Below are 16,391 nucleotides of genomic sequence, written 5' to 3' on the forward strand. Positions count from 1 at the left end.
CTTGGGGGTAAATTTGAATTCCCGGACCCCGCTTTCCCTATCAGCGAGGTGTAATTTGATTTCTCTGGTACTAGAGGAGCACTCAGAAGTTTTTATCTCGTAGTTTCTGATATCTTGGATTAGAGAATACTGAAAATTTAGTGATCTGATGTACATCTACCACCCATTAAAGTAAACTTCATTTATCTCCTTTGTTTTTGAACTAGAAACAATCAGAAAAATACTGCTATTGGTAGAATTTCAGATAAACTGTCATACCTTGGCATCAAAGCAGGGCAGATGGAAAATTGATAGCATATTTTCCAAAAGTACAATAGTTGTTTTGTGTCTGCAGTATCTACATTCAGAAAGTCTTTCTGAGGGCTGACCATACTTTTCAGCTCATTTGTTTGTTAAATAATCAGCACACCACCCTCACCACCCCCAACCCCTTACCACCGGCCCACAAACACATCCTAAAGGAAGAAGTGATTGGAAATAGAAAGGACTATGTTACCACAGTGGTGGATTTGAAGTCGTGAAGCAGCCATTCCTAGCTGCAGGCGTATGTGCGTATTTTATCCTCCCTAATTGGCTTAACTAAAGTCAGTCATGCTGAGATTTAGTTTACTTATCATGTCTCCACACGGTAACATTCACCGAATAAACTTGAAATTTCTTTTCCACAATGGAGCCCCAACCTGTGTTTCCATTCTAATATTTCCCTTTTCCCTCGATCTGCGCTTGCTTCAATTTCCTCATCTCATTTTTCAGCCCACTGTGATTGGAATTTATTCCACTTTACACTAAAATTCTTCAGGCACATGCCCTAGCAGCTTTTTGGTTGCCAAATTCAAGGGCCTCTGTGAGATTCTCATCTTTCTTTGGCATCTGACTCTGACCACTCCCCCCTGGAAGCTTTTGTGATGCTGTTCCTGTTGTTCTGCTGTTCTCACTTCCTTTTCACTCTGCTGGCTCCTCTTCACTTCCCCTTTAAATATTAGCAGTTCTGATTTTAACCCTGTTCTTGTTACAGTAGTGGTGCTTAATTTTATTAGGGTTATGGTACCCTCTGGACACATATTGGAAGCTGACAATCCTCTTCCTAGAAAAATACACATTTGCTAAAAATATTGGCTACAGTTTGGGTGTAAGGACCTCAGAATAAGAACTCTTTCTGCTGCTCCTTTTCATAGATGATCTTATCCTCTGCCTTTTTTCAGCAGTTCCCATTATGCTGAGGATTCCTCAAAATGAATCTCCAACCTAAACCTCCAATGCACCGCACATTGCTTAACTCCAGGAAGCACTGTTCACGTTGTAGCCATTGTGAATGATAGTTCTTGGAGTTGTGCATTGCATAACTGGTGTGGCCAGATACTGCATACCTGCAGCTTCACTTCAGTGCCCCCAGAGGCACCTCACACCTAACAAGTCTGATATTGAGCCTAATTACCCTTCCTCCCAACCTACTCATCTTCCTGTTTTCCTTGCCTTGGAGAGCAGCAGTCCCATCCGTCTAATGGCAAGCCAGAAATCTGTAAGCAATCAATAGTTCCACCCTTTAACCCCTTAACCAATTATTGATCCTGAACTTCCACTGCCAAAATGCAACTGTCTCATAGTCACACCTCCATCCACTTTCCACTGCTGCCTCCTGGATTACTGCCAGAGGGAACATTTCTCTCTTGACTCTTAATCACTCTCTTCTTCAGTATCTCACCTCTCCAATCCATCCTGAAACCTGCCAGAGTGATCTTTCTAAAGGACAAACCTGATCATGTTCCCACTCATTTAAGACATATAAGTAACTTCTCTTAGAAGAAAGACTAAACTTTTTAACATGACACAACTGGCTGCCCTTACCTTGCCTGTTTCATCCTTAGCCCAGCCTTGCTTTGTACCCTTTGCTTCAGCCTCACAAACTACTTGCAGTTCCTGGGGTACGTGTCCACGCCTCAGTGTCTTTGCTTATGCTGCTCTGCTGCCTCACATAGCCTGAAATGTTTTATCTGTCTTTCAGGTCTCAACACGCCGGCCATCTATTCCCACTTCCTCACGCCCTCACCATTCCACCCCATGAAAAAGGCTACTCCTGTCTCCCTGTTTTATGCCCTTGTTTTAGGATCTAACTGTACTTTTTTCATCAGTCATCTTATGTACATGTCTGGCCCTCTCTAAAGATTGCAAAATCCTTGAAGACAAAGACTTCTTCATCTTAACATTTCTCACCAATGTCTTCCGTGTAACAGGCATTCAGATAGTTTGAGTAATCACTATTTATCTTTTAAGTAAGTTATGTACTTGTTATTAAAAGTACTTTTATTATTATTTATTTTTGTGGTTAAATCCTTAAACAATTTTTCTGTGTATGGTGTTAGAATTTATTTTGTGGAAGCTTTCTTTTCTTAAAATAATATTCCCAGAAGGTCCGTTCCCCAAGCAGAGAATTTGTGTACCTTGTTCATTCTCTCTTGGTTCAGGATCGCATAAGAAAGGACATAGCACCCAGCTTATCACATAAAATTGAACAGTGATCACACTCTCTTTTTCTCAACAGCCCCCACTGTGACTTTTTACAAGGATCTTCTATTTTTCTTTAACCTTTCGTGTATTTGTCTCATCTCCTTGACTGCATCATAGACTCATTAATGTTGGGAACTGAGTCTTGAACTGTTTTTTCTTGCCCATTGATTCTGTCTATGGGTGTTCAGTATATGGAGTGATTTTAACATATTGAATGATCGTTGTTTCCAGGTTAGGATGTTATTACACACACATATATATTTAAAAAACATTTTGTTTTAGTTTAAATATTGAGGGAAGCAAACTAAAGTTAGCCTCTACTGTTTTATAGCATCTGTACAGAATGTCATCAGATGGGAAATGCTCACCTCCAGTTTTGCAAAATGGCTCCGACCGAGGCAGCTCTGTCTCTTCAGATCTTCAGGTAGGAAGACACAGTGAAATTTGTCATGACTTATTTATTTCAACCAAGTGATAACACAAGGAAAAACTAGGAATGTGTTTTTCATTCATTCATACTATTTACATTTATGATTATACTGTGTATATAATGTGTATCAAATTATAATAATATCAAACTTTGGGAATGATTTTACAAATTCTAGGAAATACCTTGCATTGTTTTCATTAACCTTTCAGAAAATAATCATGAACTCTTCCCATCATTCTTTGTACGAAGGCTTCAAACCATTCAATGATAGAAGAAGCTGAAAATCTCAAGAGACATTTTTTTCTTGCAATTTTCCCATTGTAGCTCTCTCTTATGAATGATCTTTTCACTTTAATGCAAATTAATAGAGTATCATGGCATCCAGAGTTCTGGGCCCCTGGACTCCCCAGTGTTCCATTCTCGGTTCCAGTCCCTGTTGCCACAGCATTCAGCACCCGCTGCTGCCCGGGACCCGGACGGTGACAGGTGCATTGACTAAGGAAGGTGTGGCTTTTATATGAAATGTTTTAAATGTCTTTAATTCTAAATCTTTTATTATCAAAAATATGGTTCAGATTTCTGGAGAAGATTTTAAGTGAGAGAATACTGACATGGTCTGTCTTGGGTTTTAGGGTTAGATCACTTAAGAGGGGGAATGCTGAATGGCGTGTTTATGCCTAAGTAGAGCGAGTTGTTATTGGCCCTGTGTAATACGACAGAAGCTTTAGGAAAAGATTTTATAAAACAAATAAGTTCCTTTAATGGAAGTTACAGATTGAGGAATTGGGAGGCTTTTGGCAAAGTATGTGTGAATATTTACTAGGATCAAAGTGGCCCGGGCTGTGACACATGCTTCATCCTTGCCTTCCCTTTAAATGGTACCTCTTCCACTTCGTGCTGTCTTTTTAGGCCACAGCACTTTTCTGCACCCTTCATCTTTACCATATCCAGACTTTCTTCAAGAGAGAATGGATTAACTTACTTATACCTGTGATACTGTGATTTGCAATAAGAAACATATATTTGGTCTTCATCCCATTTCTGGCACATAAAACTCATAAAACTCATAAAGAGCTCATAAAACTATTGGAATTTCCTAACTGGTGAGAATGATGAAAGTGTCTTTTGTTATGGTGATGAGGTGACTTTTGGACCACACCTAAGGGTGGGGACTGGTTGCCAGGAGAGCCAACCACGTGATAATGGAACGTTCATTCACACCCCACTGACTTCCAGGAAGGGGAGAGGGTCTGGAGGTTGAATCAGTCACCGGTGGTCATTGGTTGAATCAGCCATGGCTGTGTAATGAAGCCTCTGTAAAAACCCAAAGGGAGAGGGTTCAGAGAGCGTCCGGGTTGGTGATCACGCGGAGGTGCTGGGTGACTGGCCTGCTAGGAGAGAGCATGTTAACTCTGTGCCCCTTCCCCTATGTATCTCCTCTATCTGGCTGTTCCTGGGTTATATCCTTTTGTAATAAACCAGTCATCTAGTAAGTAAAATGTTTCTCTGCGTTCTGTAACCATCTAGCAAACCAATCAAACTCAAGGAGGGGGTCTTTGGAAACTCTAGTCCATAGCTGGTTGGTCGGAAGCACCACCTGGACTTGGGAATGGCATCTGAAGTTGGGGGTAGGGGGACAGTCTTGTGGGACTGATTCCTTAACCTGTGGAATCCAATGCTGTCTGTGGTGGATGGTGTTAGAATTGGGTTGAATTGTAGGACCCCCAACTGGTGTCTGAGAATTGTTTGGTGGTGGGGGGGAGAAACCTACACATTGTAATTGTTGGGTCCAGAACTCTTCAATACTAAAATGTAAACACCTTATAAGATCCCAAGTTCTCATTTTTTCAAGAAACAAAGCTTTACATCAAAAGGATAAATCTCTAAAGTAGAATTTTAAGAGAGAGACGGATGATAGTTTTCTAGACATGCCAGAAATAATTTTGTGTTACTAGTTGGCCTGCTTAGAATGTTTCCCCAGCTGAGATTCTGTTTTTAGTAACCCTCAACTTAAGACCTTACTTGTTCTTGACTACAGTTGAAAACCTGCCCATATTCCATTACGGGAAACGTTTCCAAATATAATACCAAAAAATAAAATAACATAAAATAAGTATATACCTTTACATATAGTAAATATATAAACCAAATAATAATACAAAAGCCCATCATAAATCACTATGCCCCTTAAGGGCATTTTAATTATTGTCTTGGTTTTGGGAATGCTTCATAAAACTGTCAATAATAAATGCTGAAGGATGGGCAACATGCATAGTGCTCATTCACTGACAACTTCCTCTAGGCACAACTCCAATATACCAGCCAGTTGCCCTGACTTCACCTGGTGTGCATGGGTTCAGCTATATTTTATGGTCATATCATTGGTGCAGGGTGGGGAGGAGGGCAGGGGGAGGCAAAATTACAAGTTTTGATTGTTACTCTAGGATTCTTGTTTACCTTAAGGCAGGTTTTCTTTGACTGTTAAGAAAGACGATAATATTTATTTTGATCCTTAACTAAAAAATGACTCACCTGTATCTACATATATGAAACTAAAGTCATTGTTTAAATAACTAATTTTAAATTTTTTTTCCTGAAAATAAGTTAAAATATATATGTACATTAAACACTGTTAATGTATACCTATTTACATCCCCTATCACTCATACTGATTGTTGTGAAAACTTGGAAATAAATGTTTGGATCTTTCTCCTTTTCATAGGTCAAACTAGGGAGGCCACAAGTTAGAGTTGTTTCCCCTTCACTTCCATTCCAAGAGGCACGCTTTACTCCTGTGTGAATAAACTAGCTGAGCAGAGCTGATTTGGCAAAATGTAGCTGTAATTGCCTCCAGAGGAAGGAGATGCTAAAAAGTTATTGACATCAAAATGTAAATAGAATACAGTTACTGTGTTAATCTTCTCCTCCTGTCATAACAAAATGCCATAGACAGAGTGGTTTAAATAACAGAAACTTACCTTCTCCCAGTTCTGAGTTCTAGGAGTACCAGCTCAAGATCTGGCAGGGTTAATTTCTGATGAGGTCTCTCTTCCTGGCTTGCAGATGGCCACCTTGTTGTGCCTTTCCTCAGTACACTGGTGCAGGGGGAGACAGAGCTCTTTGTTTTCTCTTCTTAAACGGACACTAATCCTTTCAGATCAGCACCCCACCCTTATGGCTTCATTGAACCTTAATTATGTAATTACTTTCTTAAAGGCTCCCTCTGTAAATACAGTCATACTTCGGGGTGGGATGGGTAGGGGTGGGGTTAGGGCTTCAGCGTGTGAATTTGGGGGAAACAAACGTTCAGTCTGTGACAGCCATACTTTTATACCTTCTTTGCCAAAATCGGAAGTTTGCTTTGGCTGTTTGCCAAGTGTAATAGGATGTTGTTTTTGGCTGCTTTAACAGGAACCAAGCAAGAATGGTTTACGCGAGTGGCTTAAAGTTTGATTCTCTCTCTTGTAAAAATCTGAGCTGGTCCATAGTCCTGTGGTCATCTGAGGACCCAGTCTTTTCTCTCCTGTTGCTCTGCCCTGCCCTAGGGTGTTGACTGCATTTGCATCATCAGATACTGGCTCCCCACAACCTCTGGCGCCTGGGAAGAGCTGAACAGGGGGCAGGCAGCTTCGTTTTTAAAAACTTGCTCTGAAGTCGTGCACATCATTTCTATTTTAATCCCATAGACCAGGTCTCTTGGCCAAACCTGCTTGCAAGGAGGCTGAGAAATGTCACCGGGTGGCCATTGGCCCAGGTCAGACACTGCAATTTTATTAACTTAAAGAAATAAAGGGGGAATGGATGCTTCTGGACTGTTAGCCTCTCTACGATAGGAAGTTATTGTACTTGAAATTTTATATAATTTGATAATTAGTTCATTAGGACTGACTCATGCACTCAAGGTTATAGAGAGTTTCCTTTTATTGTAATAACTGAAAGCTAATATGGTTCAGGAAGTGTGAACGTAGGCTATTTAAATCTATTTAAAGACTTGCAGTTATTTTTGTTAACATAGAAATTAAACGTTGTATCTCTGGTATTCCAAATGACTTTTTTTTCTAATAAGAGCCTTCTGCCTTGGTGATAACTATTAAGTGAAATACTGACTTTATTTTCTATCAGGGAGTGTCAGTTTAAAACTCAGACATGTGTTTATTGCCATGAAGAGGACATCACTGACAAAGGAGTTGCATTTGACATTGAGGGATAATAGAAGGCTGGGGTAGTTTTATAAGCCTAAGTATCTAATTTACTTCTCTATTTTGTTAGGATTACATAATATCAAAAAAGTTCTGGGACGTGGAGTTATAACTCAGTGGAAGAGTGCATGCTTAGCATGCATGAGGTCCTGGATTCAATCCCCAGTGCCTCCATTAAAAAAGAAGAAAATTCTGATTCTCAACTTAGGTAGTTGAAAATGGTAGCGCTTTTTTTTTTAATTGAGTTATAGTCAGTTTACAATGTTGTGTCAATTTCCAGTGTAGAGCACAATTTTTCAGTTATACATGAACATACATATATTCATTGTCCCATACTTTTTCACCGTGAGCTACCTTTTTAATAGCACATCTCATCTTCAGTTAAACTGATATGAAGCATAAAAAAGAATTGATGAGAAATTTTTGCTTCAGTGGTGAATCACCAACTAAATCTATCACTTCTTCAAACTTTTTATCATTAATGCAAAAATCACACAAGCAGCACTCAGAAGACTCACACTTAGAGTAAGTGCTAATGATATGCGTGTGACGTGGTCGGAAGTCATTTGCTACCGCACAGCTCATCACTCTCATGTTGTAAGGAGGGACTGATCCCATCAGATGTGCAGATGTGCTTGAGTTTGGTTGGTAATTGACGTGGCCCACATGGGTCATAGTTGTGTGCTCACTTACACAGTTTACTTGAGGAGGTGTGTACAAGTGTGAATTTAAAACAAAAAATAAACTTGGGCAGAGCTGCCACCTTTCTAACTTGTGACACATTTATAGGAATTTGACCTCAAAGGCAGAAGCAGCTTTATTCCAACCAACAAATGTAAGAATTTATAGTTTCTGTCCTGTTAAAATTTAGTATATAGGGGACCTTTGAGCGTGAATGCTCCTTGTATAGTTTTTTTAAGAGATAAAGAGCTTAAAAATGAAATTTGACTAAAATACTGTGGATTCCCTGAAATACCTTCTTAGAAACTAGTTTGAAATACATTGATATTGACTACTTACACAGTCTGCAAGGTAGTTCTGACTTCAGAACTTGGACTGCAGTTACATCTATCCTTTTGGGAAACACCAAGACACTTATTTCAGGTAACTATGGCATATTCATGGCCAGAGACTTGGGTGTGTTTAGATGGTTAAATATTCTTACTCATAGACAACCATAGGGAAAAAGTAAGGGTTGCTAAAAACACCTATACCATATCATAATGGTCTTATTAAAGATAAGTTTCTTTCTTTGATTTAGACAGAATCTTTGTTAATTCAGTTCAGCAGATATTTACTGTGACACTCAGGGAAGTAATTTTGAGCATCAGTTATCTTCAACCGGAAGATGAATCAAATAAGACAGTGATAACTAATGAAATGGTGACAGTGGGATTTTCTATATCTGAACTAAACTTTTTATGAAGAAAAATTAATATTAAAAATCCTTTAGAGTAATGGCATTTCATATTCTTGACAGTCTTCTCCCAATTTTTTATGCAAAGACATTTTCTGGGTCCATGCCATAAGACTTTTAGAAATTACTCCTTTTTAATAGAAATGTTTGTTGCATCAGTGACCGACACTTTTTGAACAGAGACTAGGTCCTAGTATACTTTTACTTCACTGATAGTATTTTTTTTTTGATTTGGCAAAACAAATATCTAAGCATCTATATTAGGAAATTCAGTTTTTTAAATTTTATTCCTGTAAGATCTACACTTTGTGACTTGCCTTTTTAAAATCCTCCTTTTTCACGTGTATGATGTTGCCAGCAGGTAGAACTGAAGAGGTTGGCATTCGTGTTCTCTGTTTACCTTCAGTATTGTTTCTCTCCTGATATTTCTTTTACACTCTTTCCACGCTTATGTAGGAAAGAGACTCAGGGTTGCTGTAGAACTGGGCAAGGGTAGGGTAGGTCGGAGCCAAAACTACTTTTCATCCCTGGACCTTCCTGTTGTGGCAACTTCAGGAGCAGCATCTCCGAACTAAATTTCAGAAAAGCAGAGAAACGGCTGTGTCTTTTTCCACCTGCAAGCAGCTGCCAGTTGAAAGAGGGCTCTTCTGTGTTGTAGATGATGACTGGCTTCAGGGGAACTGCCCTGAGTAATCTTCGTGCCACCGTTCTAATGCCGAGGGAATCTGGGTACTAAGGCACTGTAACTCGAAGCAATTTGGGTGGGTATATTTGTTGGATTTTTTGGTTTGCTTTTAAGAAATTTTACTTACTATGATAGAGTAGATAAATGATGATGGATGAATGGAAAACATAAATCAAAAGTACACATCCCTGACTACTGATTGGGAGTACCGTTTTGGGAGCTGAAGCAGAGAACATCTTGGTGTCTTTACCACTCTTTTGCCTGAGTTTCCACTGTGACGGGGCTCTAATGTATCATTTACTGTTGTCTTCTCATAGGAAGAGTATGAAGAATTGCTTCGTTATGCTGTAGTGACTCCAAATATTGACTCAGGTGCTTCACAGCTGCCTCATTCCAAGGGAGAAGTGGTGCCAGAGACTAGAATTCCTACTATAATGGATGATATTCTTCAGAATCAAGGTTGTGTATATTTTTCAAGGTATCTCTGAAGGTCTTACTGAGCTTATTGTTGCGACTGACCTATGACTGTGAAAATGCTTCTCCAGTGATTCTTCTCAGTCATTGGTGTGTATCATTATCATCTGGGGGAGATTTGACATTTTAATGTTTTTCTTGGCTCTTATATGACAGCTGGATTTTTATTTGAAATTCGTTTGACTACTTTATGAAAAGTAATAAACTAGCACTGTAGCAATTACCTGTCTCTTAGTGGAGTACGTGGCATGTCTGTACTTGCTGCAATGGTTGTATGCCAGGATTATCTTGGAAACTAGTGCCCAAGCCCACAGATTAAAGATGGTCCACAGACAGCCCTCAGAATCCCTTAAGTTCATGAACCGTATGCTAGGAGTCTTTATATGGGCATGGAGGACTGTTTGGATTGTCACCACAAAGATGAACCTGCCTTTGGACTGTGTCACCGACAGAGTTGAGAACTAATACAAACCAGGATGTGGGCTGATGGATAAGTGAGTGAAAGGTGGAGAAGGGAGGGTAAAGCTTCTTTCATTTATCTGTTCTTTATTCTATAAAGTACAGGATCCCAAACAGCTCACTCAAAATAAGCGTTCTTTCAAGGGGGCAGACAGCCCACCTAAAACAGCCCTGCTAATGGGCAGTTGTCAACAATAGGCGTCACTCCAAGGATCTCCCCCAAAGCACATGACACAGCCCACTCAGAGCCAGCAGGCCCTCAGGTGTCTGTAAGTCACAGCTCTAGTGTCTGTTGTTCCTCTCCGTCTGTAGACGTGAAGTTTTTGTTGCTCCACAGGCTACTGCACCAGATCAACAGGCAGGACCAAAACCTTAAAACACGTGTATTTATTCTAACACTGAAACATACTAACTGGACATTTTCCACCCAAGTTTAATTGATCTTCAAGAGATAGGACCCTTGGATTTATTCATTCTGCGTTAATGATCTTGACCGTGTTTTGATTACAACGTGCAATTTCTACTGAGTAAACCCAAAGTGTTGAATAGTCTCTTACCAATGTGAATAGGCAATCAGTGTGTCAGCCCTCTACACCTCCACCCTTAGGCTTGTTTCCTTTCCATTGCCTGTAGTACTGCTGTTATGTTGTTCCCGAGACACACACACAAGTCTTTTCCTTGCCCCCGCTCTCCAGCCTTTCAAGGCTGTCGTTTGGTATCTAAGACCCCCTGCTTTTTGCTAGCATGGAAGATAGTATTTGTTTATGTTCTGCCTTTTCCAAAAAGGATTTGAGATCTAAGCATGGAACTTGCAGTGAATTTAGATATCTTAATTCACACATGGACTTAGTTAGAATGGACTATGTAAATTTATCATCGCATCCCCTTTACTCTTGACATTGCCGGTGCTTAGTGTGAATCGGGTGCATTGAAGTTGGCAAAGTAGGTATAAGCCTCTGACACACCCATTCTTGTGAGGTTTGCCCCAGTTTCCTTTTCACATTGTATTGACTAAAGGTTCCTGAGATGGAAGGAAGGAAGTCACCATTTGAGGGGAACCAGTTTCACTTCAGTTTGGCAAGCCCTAGAAGTATCCAGTGTTGTAGGACAGGCCATCTTTTCTAAGTCCTAATCTCATTCATCCACGTATTCTCGTAGCGTGAATTGAATGCCATTAGTGGACTGCATTCTCTTTCATCCATATTTGTTGGGTGAAATTGATCTTATTAATGTACAGTAAGAATTTTTCTGGTCTCAGATTTTTTTTTCTGATTTTTCTTTGCCTTAGTGTTTCTATATCCCAGCATATTGTATTTTCCCTGTTACAATCTTACTTGTGTACTGCCACCTTCTTAAATTAGGTATGTGTGATTAGGCATTTTATGTAAGACTAGTTAGATTTAACTAAAAGAAAAACTTCTTTCTTCTCAGCAGAAAATAGCTCTGCAGTAAGAGAACCAAGGATGGAAGTTGGAAAAGGATGTGATTTAAATATTTCAAGTCATTCAAAGACAGATGGTATGACTTTTCCTTAGCTTGTTTTTATTAATATATATCATTTTGTGCTTCGGTGAATATTATCCATATAGTAAAGGAATAGTTTCAGTATATTACTTATTGACAGGATTTTTAAATGCTATTATTGCTAATTTATTAAATAACACTATTTAAAATAATTTTGTGAGATGCTAACATAGTACAATTAAGATGGGTTAATGCATTATAATGTGTGGCATTTTTTCTCAAAACTAGATTAGAGGGCAGGTATTTTAAAAGATTTAATAGGATTTCAGATAGCTTCTCCAGTTTAAATTTTTTCATAAACCAATGCATTATTTCCTAATTCTCAGGCATTCTTGTACCAACTTCATGATTTTCTTCCTATCTTTATACCACCTGTTCTATCATTTATGTATTTTTCTTTAGTTATATTCACTTTTAGCTTAAGTTCATTTTTAAAGGGATATATATAATCTTTCATTATTGTTTATAGCATGAAACTAATAAACACTTGTTATAAATAGAAAGCAGTAAAATAAATCCAGCTAAAACAAAATTGTTTAATTTTGGTTGAATACTGTTAGTGGTGGTGTGTTCAGCCTGAAGTTTGCTTTTTCTTTGTTGAAGGGAGAGATTAGCAAATGTTAGAGGTTTTAAAAGCATACAAACACCAGACTGAAACTTTTTCTTTGCCATAAAATAATTAAAATAGTAAAAATAGACTTTTCTTACTATGTGATTCAGTGTTATTTAACATAGGGACCACTTAAGCCACCACGTAAGAAATGCCTCTACCCTTTAGTTTTCTCACTTATAAATAAAAGACTTAGGACCTCCAAAGTTCTTAGGTTAATTCTAGTTTTTAAAAGGTGAGTATATATTTAAAAAAAAAAAAAAGCCATGCTTTTCCCATGAGGACAGATCTAATCTAGTTGGAGTAAAAGAGAATATTCAGGTACTTTGTCATTCTGCCTTTTTCTTTGGGCTCCATAACCATCTTCAGAACATGTAGGTAGTGTTTCATCATATGACTAGCCTGAACCATTTGTTTGATATACTTTAAAATGTATGATTCTTTTTTTATTGAAGTATAGTTGATTTACAATGTTGTGTTAGTTTGTGGTGTACAACATAGTGGTTCAGTTATTCATATACATATTACTTTTTTAATAAGTCTTCAATTTGCTTTCTTTCTGAATGTATTTTAGAATTTAAAAACTAAAAAAAGGTACCAAGTTAAATCTTTTTTAAGTAATACCAAAAAAAGATAAATAATTGATTGACTACTTCATGAGTAAACACGAAGTGAGAGATTCTTAGCTGTCTACTTTTTTTTAAATTGAAGTCTAGTTGATTTACCATGTTAGTTTCTGGTGCACAGCATAGTGATTCACTTATATGTTTACATATTCTTTTTCATTATAGGTTATTACAAGCTATTGCATACGCTCCCCTGTGTTATATAGCCCTTGTTGTTTATCTATTTTATATACAGTAGTTTGTATCTGCTAGTCCTACACCCCGAATTTATCTCTCCCCCACCCTCTCTCCCCGTTGGTAACTGTAAGTTTGTTTTCTGTGTCTGTGAGTCTGTTTCTGTTTTGTAAATAGGTTTGTTTGTACATTTGTTGATATATTTTTATGCAAAATATATGTATTAGGGAATGATTTTTCCTTTTGCAAATGATTCTTGAAAGTTTTAGTTTTAAGTATGAAGTTCTATAGTAGATTTATCTTTCATTCATTCAGTAAGGAAAAGAGGAGAGCCCTTTAATCTTGGTTATTAGGACTCTTATAAGTGAGATACATGAGAAATTATGATGAATAGTCTGTAATTCCAACATATGTGTGTGATAAAAGCTACTTTTCTATTTTTGTTCTTTTTAGAAATGAATACCAGTTCTCTTTCTGGCTCTGGCTCTCAGCCCCACCCCCATGTACATGGGCAGGGCATGGGAGTTAGGTATATATGTACATACATACATATAGACACATGTATTTCTCACCTATATATTGAAAGCTAACAGGGTGCCTTACAACTACCTGACAAACTAAATTGCTAGTCTCTTATAATGTTGAATTTTAATAGTGTTAAAACCCACCCCACTGTTTTGCGTAAAGTGATAATGACTTACATACAACCACTCTGATCTTGGTCAATTACTGAACCCTTTCTAAACCTCGGCTTCCTCATCAGTAAAATGGAGATAATACCTTTTTCTTAGAGTAGTATGTATTATGAGAGCCAAACCTTATAATGTTTTTATTACAGGAACATAGAAAGCACTTAGTAAATGCTGATATGAAAATGTGGATGATAATACTTTCAGCTCAGACTGCACCTGGGTATATATGAAACATCCTCATTTGTGATAAAGGTCATTTTCGGGTGGGGAGGGAGGTGTGGGAAGCATCTCTTAACGGTCAGTTTTAAGTCAGTGACAATAGTGACATTTAAAATAGCCAGATTAAATACACTGAAAGGACATTTCTCTGTATTTTCCTCGGCCTCCACAGATGACTGACATCTAGCCTTCTAACAGAACTCCATACCGATTTGGGTTATTTTCAATTTGGCTTGACCACTCCAACTTTTCTTTTATTCTAGGGTCATCACCAGTGTCATCCCCAAGGAAGCCGCCTCACCCGGTCATGGATTTTTTTAGTTCGAATCTTTTAGGTGACTCTTCGTCACCAGGGTCTAATTCTAGTCATATAGATGCCCATGAAGTAGTTGTGAGTGATTTTCTTATTTCTGATGAAAACCTTCAGAAGATGGAAAATGTACTTGATCTTTGGAGTTCAGGTCTTAAGGTATTCGTAGTTCAGTTACAATTGTTTAATATGTATTGTCACAGCTTTGCTCTTGATTCCACTGTTTATTCTTCTGTTCTTTGAATTAAGGAGTTTTGTGTTTTGTTTTGTTTTGTTTAAATTTTATAGTTGCCTGAGATCAGTCCAGTGTCTTAATCTGTGCTTCTATGATCTGGGCTGCTCAGTCTTTAACGTCCATATGAATCACCTGGGGATTCTGTCAAGCTGCCCTTCTTATTCAGTAGGTCTTGGCCACAGCCCAAGATGATGCGTTTCTAACAAGCTCCCAGGTGATGGTTCAGAAACCAAACTTTTAAAGAGCAGGGTTTTAAGTAGTTGCTAGGACAGCTCTGCGTGTTCCACTGAACCGTCAGATGTTTTGAAAGGCTCAGCCTATGTGTGACTGGGAGAGATGCCTACTGAACGTTTCCAACTTCAGAGCTATGGCTAATAGAGATGGCTCCTTTTATATGAATCACAAGATGCAATTTTAGCAATGTATATTCATTTTATAGCCATCCTTATAGTAACCACAGTTATATAACTGATAAATCGATAAAAATTGATTTTTATTTTGTTGATGTTAGTAGACTAAGTAAAACAAAGTATTATAGACATGGCAGTTTTTTTGCTATTTAAAAGAAAATGTTGGGAGGGTAAGTTCAGTGATAGAGTGCATGCTTAGCCTGCACAAGGTCCTTGGTTCAATCCCGAGTACCTCCATTAAAAAATAATAATAAATAAATAAATAAGCAAGCAAGCAAGCTTAATTACTCCTCCTCAAACAAATAAATAAAAAGAAATTGCCACGTAAAAAAATAAAATATAATATAATGGAGAAAATGATAATTTTTTTGAAACATAGTTTGAGAAAACTGAGTATTCACATGAATGGAGAAATTATGGTCATGAGAGTTTTGTGGCATTTATATTCTTCTGTTATTTGGAAGCTTAAATTCTAAAAGTAATTATTTAATATAATTTCTACCATCTTTCCCCATGGAACAAGTTTCAGATTTCTAATCATGATGTAAGTCCATCGGAGTAGCGTACCACCAATCATTTAAAAAATTGTTCTGTCTTCAGTTAACCATACTGCTGTCCAGTGTTTTGATAACATGATTGTTCTTTTTACTTGGATCGGTCAGTGGGATGAAAAGGGAGCAGACTTGGCATTTGGCTGTAAGGAGGCTCTTGTGATAAAGGATTTGGAGGAAGGAAGCTTCAACTCCGATAGTTTTCACTATTCATGCCTATCTCAATAACGTCCCAGTCCTGTGGCTCAGCCTAGGCCATGGTCCTGCATTTCATTTTCCCTCTGGTCCACCTTCGTATGGACATTTCAGTCCTTGACTGAACAAAGTACCTGCTTATTAATGAATGAGACCTAAAAAAATTTTAAATGACACTAAGATTTCATACAAAGTAACTTAAAATAGGAAAAAAACCATTTGCTTAGTATGGTGAACATGAGTCAAGAAGAGCCATGACTGTCAAACTTGCAAAAGTTTTCATTAGTGGATTTTTAAAAATAGCTCTTATGTTGATGGCTTGTTCTGATTTTCAAAAAATATTTCTTGATTTCAGTGTCATTTTAAGAAGTAGTGTTAAGGAACAAACTACTTAATTGTCAATATATTTATTTTTCAGACAAACATCATATCTGAACTAAGTAAATGGAGGCTTAATTTTGTTGACTGGCACCGAACGGAAATGAAAAAAGAGAAAGAAAAACATGCAGCAGATTTAAAACAACTGTGCAACCAGATCAACAGCTTGAAGGAGCTACAAAAAACCTATGAGGTCTCCATTGGGAGAAAAGATGAGGTTTTTTTTTTTTTATATATTACTTTTTAACTGAGATTCAGTAAATGTCTTGCTAAGTAATAAATGCCGGGAACTGATTAT

The 16,391-nt window shown here is 37.8% G+C and overlaps 1 protein-coding gene across 7 annotated transcripts in view; it reads left to right on the forward strand.

Moving 5' to 3' along the window:
• The window catches only part of POC5 (POC5 centriolar protein), a 31,908-nt gene that overhangs the window by 620 nt on the left and 14,897 nt on the right, over nucleotides 1-16,391 (forward strand). For 2 of the 7 annotated variants that reach the window (XM_072958525.1, XM_015245602.3), the window contains exons 2-6: nucleotides 2,837-2,929; nucleotides 9,554-9,695; nucleotides 11,601-11,687; nucleotides 14,278-14,483; nucleotides 16,134-16,310. In XM_072958525.1, coding sequence (XP_072814626.1) covers nucleotides 2,849-2,929; nucleotides 9,554-9,695; nucleotides 11,601-11,687; nucleotides 14,278-14,483; nucleotides 16,134-16,310 — 693 coding nt within the window. In that variant the 5' untranslated portion in view covers nucleotides 2,837-2,848. Of the gene's footprint in view, nucleotides 1-2,836; nucleotides 2,930-3,368; nucleotides 3,440-9,553; nucleotides 9,715-11,600; nucleotides 11,688-14,277; nucleotides 14,484-16,133; nucleotides 16,311-16,391 lie in introns of those variants that run through there. The other 5 variants (XM_006197588.4, XM_072958526.1, XM_072958528.1 and 2 more) reach the window with 5 other exon arrangements.

Source organism: Vicugna pacos, chromosome 3 (assembly GCF_048564905.1).
Source record: "Vicugna pacos chromosome 3, VicPac4, whole genome shotgun sequence".
In the NCBI taxonomy this organism is placed as follows: domain Eukaryota; kingdom Metazoa; phylum Chordata; class Mammalia; order Artiodactyla; family Camelidae; genus Vicugna; species Vicugna pacos.